The following is a 9469-nucleotide window of genomic DNA, read 5'->3' as shown; positions in this document are numbered from 1 at the left end:
AGGGCTTGGGGGAAGAAGGGGGTCAGGTCCTGTGGGGTCCTGTGGGGTCCTGCGGGCCGTGGTAAGAAGTTTGGATTTTATTGAGAAAGCAGTGGGAGAAACCAGAGGATTTAAAGTGGGCTACGTGAGATTTTCGTCCTGCGTCGGAGATGACGGTAGCTGCTGGGCGGAGGATCTGCAGAGGCAGACGTGGCCAGCGGGGCGACAGTGCCCGTCTGGTCTGCACCGGGGCAGGACCCGAGAGAAGAGCCAGCGGCAGGAGTCAGCCGCAAACGCATGATGCGGTGTCATGCTGTCGCTGTGAAACGTTCTGATAGGCAGATCTACGGGACGAAGTTGTTCGTGGTTGCGCGGAGCTGGAGACTGACGGCGCTGAGCAGGTGGAATCGTTTTCGGGTTCACGGAAATTTTCTAAAAGTGGATCGTGATGTCGGCCGCACAACCACTCCGTACCTTTACTAAAAATCACAGAATTGTGTACCCTAAACGGGTGAACTTTATGGCACAACCTCAATAAAATTCATTTTCCAAAATGTCTAAAGAGCCGAGCGAGCGGCTGTCTCCCGCCGGGAGCCTCAGCCTTCGTCCACCGGGTTTGTGCCGGTTGGCCTCGCCGGCGCAGGCGCTGCGGCCGGCCGCAACTCTGGGCGCCCATTGGTCGGCCGGCGCGGGGCGGGCGGGCACACGCGGGGGGGCGGAACCGGAACCGGCTGTAGCCGGGGGGGCGGGGTCTCGCGCGCGCTGTGGCGGCAGCGGCTGGAGGGGGCCAGCGGTGGCAGGACCGGGGGCGGCCGCTGCAGCCCGGACCCCCCATGGTGCGCGGCGGCGGCCAGGCCGCAGGAGGAGCCCGAGGCCCCGGCCTCCCAGGCTGACCGCGCGGACCCGAGCGGCCCGGAGCCGCCGCCATCCGTCCGGCCCCGCTGGGGCGCGGGCTGGCCCGCCATGGGGTCCCTATTCCGGAGCGAGACCATGTGCCTGGCGCAGCTGTTCCTGCAGTCCGGCACGGCCTACGAGTGCCTCAGCGCCTTGGGCGAGAAGGGCCTGGTCCAGTTCCGAGACGTGAGTGTCGCCCGGGAGACGCGGGCCGCACCTGCCCGCCCAGCGCCGCATCCCGCGTTTCGCTCGGGCCTCCCTTCCGCGGGCTCCTGGGCAGGGGCGCGCCGCTGTCCCCATTTCGCAGGCAGGGAAACTGGGGCCCGGCTTACCGGCCAGAGCTTCCGCAGAGCGGGGCCCGAGCCCCGGTTCGCCGGGCGTCTGGTCGGCGGCGGCTTTGGCAGGGTTAGTTAGGAACGCTCTGTGTTGTCTTCATCAACTTAGGGGAGTGCCATCAGATGCTCCGGAGCGCCGGCTCCATGCCGGGCACTGGGCTAGCGGTGGGGAGAACGAGTCTGATGAGGCCCATTTGGAGACCCTTTGGGACTTATGGGGGTGGCGGGGACAAATACCAAGCACGTAAATGCGTAATCATAATGTTTGCTGTGAGGGTAATGAAGCGGGGTGATGGGATGGTGACTCGAGTCGGGGTGGTCAAGGAAGGCCCTCCTGAGGAGGTGACGTTTGAGCTCCGATGAGGCCTGAATGGGAAAGAGGTGGCCCTGGAAGATCTGATGGGGGGGGGGGGGGACAGGGTCCCGGATGGAGGGAACAGAAGGAGCCCAGAACCTGAATTGGGAATGAGCTCGGTGTAAGCGCCTTGAGGGGAAGGGGTTTTCGTCGGTTTTGTTCACTGATGTATGAGGTGCATACCACTGCCTGGTAAGGAAGGGGAACGGTCTTCCCAACAAGTAAGGATAAACACTTGTTTATGTATCTGCATACTTGTTTATTATTTGTTCACACCATGGGGTGTCAGCCCCGAGGGCAAGGGGCCCTTTCTGACTTACTCACTCCTGATTCCCCAAGACTTAGCCTGTCCCTGGCGTTTGTGGGCAGTAGCAGGCGTTTGTTGAATGAAGGAACAAGCCTTTATTGAGCGCCTGCTCTGTTCCAGATCGTGTTTTTAGTGCTGGCGCCTCAGTGGTAAGCTGGGTGGACAAGGTCCTTAGGTTCTTGCTGCTTACAGCTGGAAGGAGACAGACACGCTCTGTGAAATTGTGAAGTGCAGTAAAGGGAGAGAACAAAGTGTAGAAGGGGAGAGGGGAGTGTTAAGCAGGATCTGATACTGAGTGACTGAACTGAAAGTTACTTCAAGGGAACATTTTATTTCCTCCTGGGCCCCAACTTTGATCTCCTGGTTATTTCCCTTCATCTCTCTGAGGGGCCCTTAATTTCAAAAGGGAACACCCCTCCCCAAGATCTGATGTCCGTGACCCTTGGGTTGACTCCAAAGGGATTGCAAGGTCAGGGAGTAACTCCTGAGCGACAGCCAAGGCTGCAGAGAAGGCCCAGCTCCCTTCCTGTTTCCTGCAGTCACTTGGGCTTCAGCTCCTGGTCCCAGTTCCCTGGTAGGTGCTGTGATCAGCTGTGGGGGGCACCCGAAAGGTTCAGGAAGCAGGAGAGAAACAGCCTCCCTTCTTTGTAACTGGTGGATTTGATCATCCTGTTAGTGTTCAAGCCGAGAGACTTAACAAGCTTCAGCTGTGGAGGTTTGAACAAAGACCCTGATGACCACATTCCCGTTTCCCTGACTGCCATTACAGGAGGTAGTGGAGAATACTTGGGATCCTTCTAGGCTGAAAACCAGTGAAAGAAAAAGAAAGTGCAGATAAAGATCTCAGCTGTGCCTGTCCGTGTGTGTGTGTGTGTGTGTGTGTGTGTGTGTGTGTGTGTGTGTTTGGGTTGACACTCAAGCAGCCAGTGTGCTAGTGCAGAAAGCTTCGCAGCACCCAACACTTTTTTCTGGAGTTCTCACTGACTTTGCATTCACTGGCTGGGCTTACTAACATTAGTCTTTTCCGGCTTGCATACGCTGGGTGATTTCTCCCTTTTAGTCCTCCTCCTGAGGGGAAGCAGGCAGACCCAGGGTTTCTGTAGTGACAGCCAAGGAGAAGACATAGAAGAGAAGGTCGTTCAGCTAACCTAACCGGTGGGGCTCAGAGAAGGGCAGGTTCATCTCACTGTTGAGATGGTCTGCAGTCTAAGAACAATTTCACCGTTCTCCCTTCGGCGGCTCTAGTGGGAGGATGGCTGGTTTGGGTATCAGTAAAGCCAGCACCACGGAGCCTCTGCTGGCTTTTCTTGGTTCAAGGTTAGTGTTAAAATGAGTTTGCAATAAAATGCAGTGTGGTCGCCCCGTATCTGTGGGTATGCGTTCGGAGACCCTCAGTCGATGCTGGGTGCCCTGGAGAGTACTGAACCCTGTAGGTATGACACGCTTTCCTGTACGGGTGCCCCTGCGGTAGCGTGTCGTCGACAAGTTAGGCACATTAAGAGATGAACAACAATGCAATAACTATAACGAGATACTCTAATAAAAATTACATGAATGTGTTTGGGAGGGTATATGTGGGTTCCTAGTCTCAATGTATCGTATTGTCCTCTACTCACCCTTCCTCTCTGGTTGATGTGGGATGAAGTGAGGATGACATAGGCACTGTTTGACCTGGGGCCGTGCCAGAAGACACGGCTTGTCTGCTTCCTGACCTCGGTGGACCGCGGGTGCCTGAAACTGGGGCCAGGGGGCACTACGACTGTGTTTTCCTATCATCAGCCAAGAAATCGGGTGACCTAGCCTCCCGAGAAAGAAAACAGAAACAAAACTTTGTAAAAGAAACCACATAACAGAAAAAAGCAGCTAATAGCTGTGAGGCAGCGATGGTGGATAGGGTCAACCCAAGTACGTTTGTATCCCGGCCGCCGAAATGGGCGTCTTCATAAAGCCCCTGCCGCAGGGAGAACCCTCCTGTCCATGGTGCGCTCAGCAGTGCTGAGTGTTGAATGGACCGTGCAACGGGCAGGAGTGTGGTTTGTGCACTGCTGGTGCCGCCTCGCTTCCTTCTCGCTCTTAGTTCTGTGCATCGTGCCTGACTCCTTGAGAACTTGAAAGTGATTACTTGAGATTAGTTTGATCTCAGAAATGAATGCAAATGTGACAAACAAAAGTGAAATTTGAATTTTTGTCTTCTTCCTGGTTAATCCTTTTAAAAATGTTAGAAAAACTGAACAAGAAATGAGCCCTTGGGGTGGATGCTTCTGACCCAGCGGTTTCATGCAAAGCTGCCTATCCTAATCGCGTTTCTGAGAGCGCCCCGGAGGGTTGATGGGCTGGAGGAAAGATAACAGTCTTGCCTTAAATGCCTTTCAACACGAGTGATTACTGTAATCTTTTTTTGTTATAATATATGTCCATTGTGGGGAAATTGTAAAATGTAAGAATAAGATTAAAACTTCTAGGATCCCTTTACCTAGAAATAAAGGCTCTAATTTCTTGGTTAATATTGTTCTAACATTTTTTTCCTAATAATGTTTTAAAATGTACATATATGTGTATTTTCATATAATTGGAACGACACTGAAAGTATCTTTAATTTTTTCCAGAGAGAAATCTTTTTTTTTTTTTTTTAAAGATTTTATTTTATTTATTTGACAGACAGAGATTACAAGTAGGCAGAGAGGCAGGCAGAGAGAGAGGAGGAAGCAGGCTCCCTGCTGACCAGAGAGCCCGATGCGGGGCTCGATCCCAGGACTCTGGGATCATGACCTGAGCCTAAGGCAGAGGCTTTAACCCACTGAGCCACCCAGGCGCCCCCAGACAGAAATCTTAACTCATTTCCTCATTTTATTAAATGTTCTTTTATAATTTTTTTATTGTTTTAAGCTTTGTATTAGAAGTTAAGTAGAGAGAGGAGTATATGGGAACAGTGAACTCCCGTGTACCCATAATATAAATTCGTGGCCCCTCATTACAGCCTTCCACCTCCAGACAAAATCTGTCCCTCTCCTCTCTCGGACAAGATGATTCTGAAACAAATTCCAGATATCTAATTGTGTCCATAAATATTTCAACAAGTATCTCTAAAAAGAAGAATGCTCAAAAATCATAACCACAGGGGCGCCTGGGTGGCTCAGTGGGTTAAGCCGCTGCCTTCGGCTCGGGTGGTGATATCAGGGTCCTGGGATCGAGCCCCGCATCGGGCTCTCTGCTCAGCGGGGAGCCTGCTTCCTCCTCTCTTTCTGCCTGCCTCTCTGCCTGCTTGTGCTCTCTGTCAAATAAATAAATAAAATCTTTAAAAAAAAAAATCATAACCACAATATCATTGTCATACCTAAAATTTTTAATGACAACTTCTTAATAGAATCCAGTACCTTAGTCATTTAAAACATAATTTTTACTAAGGACATAATCAGTTAAATGACTGAACCGTAATTTTTTTTTTAAAGATTTTATTTATTTATTTGACAGAGAGATAGATCACAAGTAGGCAGAGAGGCAGTCAGAGAGAGAGGAGGAAGCAGGCTCCCTGCTGAGCAGAGAGCCCAATGCGGGCCTCGATCCCAGGACTCCGGGACCACGACCCGAGCCGAAGGCAGAGGCTTCAACCCGCTGAGCCACCCAGGCGCCCTGAACCGTAATTTTTATACAACTTCATTGATCTGTATCGTAAAATGCACCCATTTCAAGTGTACAGTTCATTGATTTTTAGAAAACTTACTGAGTGACGCGTCCATCCCCACAGTGCAGTATTAGAACATCATATCCCCCTAGTAAGATCCCTTACCCTTCCGGTTCATCCCCTTACCTGCCTCCAGCTCCAGGCAATCGCTACTTCCTTCCCCTAGATTCTCCTTTTCTGGGCATTTCATGGTAATGGAATCACACAGTATGCGGCCTTTTTTATCTTCTTGAAAGACAACGCTTGAATGGTGTTTCTCAGAGTCACAGTGGTGTTGAGTGGGTCAGGAATTTGTTCTGTATTGCTGGGGGGTGTTCTGTAGTATGGATGGAGACTGTTCTTAAACCGGTTTCCCACTGTCGATCACTTTTTCCTCTGTCCCCGAGGTTGATGTTCTTCTGGGTAGGTTTTTGTCTGTATCCAGTTTTTTCCCTAGGTTAAGTTTCTTCCTGGGTTAGTTCTGGGCCAAAGGATATTTTTCAGGCTTTTTTGATAACAGCTGCCACGTTGCTCTCCAGAAAAGTTTTGTCAGTTTTTTTCCCATCCAGTAGTGTGTGAGGGTGTGCTTTCCCTAAACCCTTGCCAATAATATTTTTATTTTTTAAATCATGTTTACATTTAAATTTCAGAAATTTCAAAAACGAATTTTTCATCCTTTTCTCAGCTCAACCAGAATGTAAGTTCCTTCCAAAGAAAATTTGTCGGTGAGGTGAAGAGGTGTGAAGAACTAGAACGGATATTAGGTAAGTTTTGTTTTATTTTGTTTTGTTTTGCTAGTTTGTGGGGGGATAAGTTTAATTCAGTAACAGATTTTTATATAAGCAAACCTTGTTTGCTTTAGAAAAATTAGAAAAGAGAAAAAAAAGAACTCACCATTCCTTATTTTTTCCTAGTCCTCTATAAAAGTAAGGATTCCCCTACATAGCGACCATGTTATTCCGTTGTCAGCTCTGTTTCTCACTTTGGTATTTTCTGCAACATTGTCTCACGTCAATAAACAGGTGCACCTGGGGTCATTTTTAATGGCTGCCTAGTATTTCATGAAATAAAAGTGCTATAATTTACTTAACTAATCCCTTGTAGTTTATCGTGACTTAAACACATTATGTACATGTTAATGTTACTTCAGATTATCTCTAAGAAGAGGAAGGTAGGAAATGGAAGATAGATTGGCTTTGTTCTCAGATCACTTGTTTACCTTCAAAACTCAGTAGCTCTAGGCTACTTCCTTTATCTGTAAAATCTTCAACTTCTTTAGCTTGGGATAGTCACCATTTTCACTTCAAGCCTGGAAGTTCTGACCAAAATAGGGGAGAGGGGGGTGGATCTCAGAGGACTGACTGAAGTACAGAATTTAGGATGAACGGAGAAACATGGGCATGAGAGTGTCAAGTGGGGGCCAGAATAGGACTTTGGGAATGATTTCTAATAGCTAAGATTTATTGTGGATTTTACATTTTTAGTTGGAGATTTTTTTTTTAAAAGATTTTATTTATTTATTTGACATACAGAGATCACAAGTACACAGAGAGGCAGGCAGAGAGGGGGGAAGCAGGCTCCCCGCTGAGCAGAGAGCCCAATGTGGGGTTTGATCCCAGGACCCTGAGATCACGACCTGAGCTGAAGGCAGAGGCATTAACCCACTGAGCCACCCAGGTGCCCCAGAGATTTTTAAGACAAAAGAACCCTTTTAATCATCTGTTCCTTCGCATATTGTTTGAAGTCCCAGTTACTAGTGTGGACAGCGTGTAATAGAGTGACATCATATTCCTGTCTTTGTAACGTAGTGAGTCATCGAGCATGTCATGTATCAGGAATGAGGTTTTTAAATTCAGTGACAACACTTCAGACAGGTACAGGACTTCCTGTAGCTTAGACTGTTTCAAAAGGCATACAGACTTAAAAAAAAAAAACCAAACTCCTAAGTAAATGAGGTTTCATTGGTGAAACGATTTTATCCCATTTCCAGAAACCTCTTTAGCACCGTGCTTCCTTTGCTATCCTGTTGCTAAGACATCCTCACTTTTCTCTTTCTTTTTCTTTCTTAATAAAATAACTGGGAACACTTCTCCAGAATGTGGTATCTAGTAATGAGTTTACCATTCATTGTGAGTTTCATCCTAAGGACAAGGGTGCTTCATGGCATTGAAAATGTAAATGAAAGAAATGGAGTTCATCTGGCCTGGCTCGTTACCAGTTTTCTGAACCTGGTCTAGGACGTGAGATCTGGTTGTTGGAAGTCCGAACAGCCTGGCTGACTGGGACCGCTCAGGAGAGCCTGGCTCTCTGCCCTCGATCTCTCTGGGCTCCATGGGCTGATAGAGGTAGTACTTCTCCTTCCTCATAAGGGCATCTGCAAGGAAGTCACGCTGCCGTCTTTGGTGGAGATGGTCTGTCGTTGGGTTATTCCTGCATTTGCAAATGTGTCCTTTACCTGATTCACTTACAGGTGCGGAGACACCTGTGACTCCACAGTTCCGTCACGAGTGTTTCAGAAACACCGCACACTCGGGGAATTCCAGAAAGCGTTCATCAGTTGTTGTTTATAGGGTCACTGCATGCCGGCCTCTCTCTTAGGTGCAGCTACTTTGCAGATCTTTGGAAACGAGGTTGCAAAAGGCTTTTTCTAAGTTGATTGGAACGCAAGACTTTTGTGCATTCAGACATTAATTTTTAGGCGACCCAGGGATGGTTGGGATGGAAAATGTTCCGACAGAGATGTCCTAGAGTGAGTTTTTGCATCTAATTGGTTTACCTTTTATTCCCACAGCGTATTTGGTGCAGGAAATTAATAGAGCTGACATTCCCCTTCCGGAGGGAGAGACCAGTCCTCCTGCACCACCTCTTAAACAAGTGCTGGAGATGCAGGTAACTTGTTTCTGACGAAGCCGTCAAAGCTGTCCCTGAGCTCAGATGCTGCTTGTTGACTGACTTCATGTTGTCTAGGGCTTGTCGGGTTTTCTTCTCAAAGCCCCGCAATGACAGTTGAAGAACAATGCGATCGCCAGCCTTCAGTAACAGATTATCTGTGATGTAAGATGAATGTTCCTTTTCTAAGTGGTGGTGAACTGAGGCTAATGAAAATCAGTTTGGGAAATCTGGTGCTTTGTCATGTAGTATTCTGATCGTTCTTTCTGGACTTATCCATGCCTTAGCATATGCCTCTCCTGGTGCAAGTAAGGGAGGCTGCAGGCCAGTGCCTTTCGCATTCTCCCAGACCCACTGGCCTCCGCTCTGATGCTGAAGAGCTAGTGGGAAGGCCGTAGGGTGTTGTAGGTGGGTAGCAAATGCAGTTCCTTGTCCCCGATTTCAGCATCTGGTGTGTTGGGGATACGACGTCCCTGCTGTGAGGACCCCGGCTTGTCTTGCTCGTTACCGCCCCTGCGAATGATCCGCTGAGGTTTGGGTCTGATCCTTGGCTCATGCACTGCCCTGGGAAATAGACCGGCGCTCCTGACCACTGACGCAGCCCGCGGTGTGTAGCCAGCACCGTTCCGTGGCCGGCCGCTCTGGGGGTTTATCGGGGAGGAAGCCACTTAACATTTACCGTGTGAGTGGACTCCAGAAGAAGTTGTGGCATCCGATGGGCAGAACGCGGCCATCTGGTTTGGCCTGTTCGGGTTGGTGGTGATGTAATGACGACTTCAGGGGTGACTGGGCGTGTGTGGCTTTTATGAGGTGGAGCGCAGGTGAAGTGTCAGGGGACCTGCTTGCATACAGGTTTTCGTGGAGTCAGTGGTGTGTTTGACACACCTCCGTCGCTGCTGTGTTGTACTTTAGTATTGTTAAAGGCGCTCGCTGTCCAACTGCTTATTAAGGAAGACTTGACCTCAAGCATTCTTCAGCCCAGTTAATAGTGTACGCGCAACCGTAAGCAGACTCTTAAGCTAGAGGCTCGGGTGTACATGCTTAGCAAA

The 9469-nt window shown here is 49.1% G+C and overlaps 1 protein-coding gene across 2 annotated transcripts in view; it reads left to right on the top strand.

The window, feature by feature from the left end:
• The first annotated feature begins 796 nt into the window (after positions 1-796).
• Positions 797-9469, top strand: part of LOC111156406 (ATPase H+ transporting V0 subunit a2) — a 35634-nt gene continuing 26961 nt past the window's right edge. For both annotated transcript variants that reach the window (XR_002641202.1, XM_022517274.1), the window contains exons 1-3: positions 797-1059; positions 6217-6295; positions 8323-8420. Coding sequence is in view for 1 of the 2 variants with exons in the window: in XM_022517274.1 (XP_022372982.1) it covers positions 943-1059; positions 6217-6295; positions 8323-8420 (294 nt within the window). In the remaining variant the exon portion in view is untranslated. The remainder of the gene's footprint in view (positions 1060-6216; positions 6296-8322; positions 8421-9469) is intronic.

Source organism: Enhydra lutris, unplaced genomic scaffold, assembly GCF_002288905.1.
Source record: "Enhydra lutris kenyoni isolate GAN:26980312 unplaced genomic scaffold, ASM228890v2 scaffoldscaffold46, whole genome shotgun sequence".
In the NCBI taxonomy this organism is placed as follows: Eukaryota; Metazoa; Chordata; class Mammalia; order Carnivora; family Mustelidae; genus Enhydra; species Enhydra lutris.
Note: the sequence above shows the minus strand (reverse complement) of the source record. Positions and strands in the feature narration are given on the sequence as shown.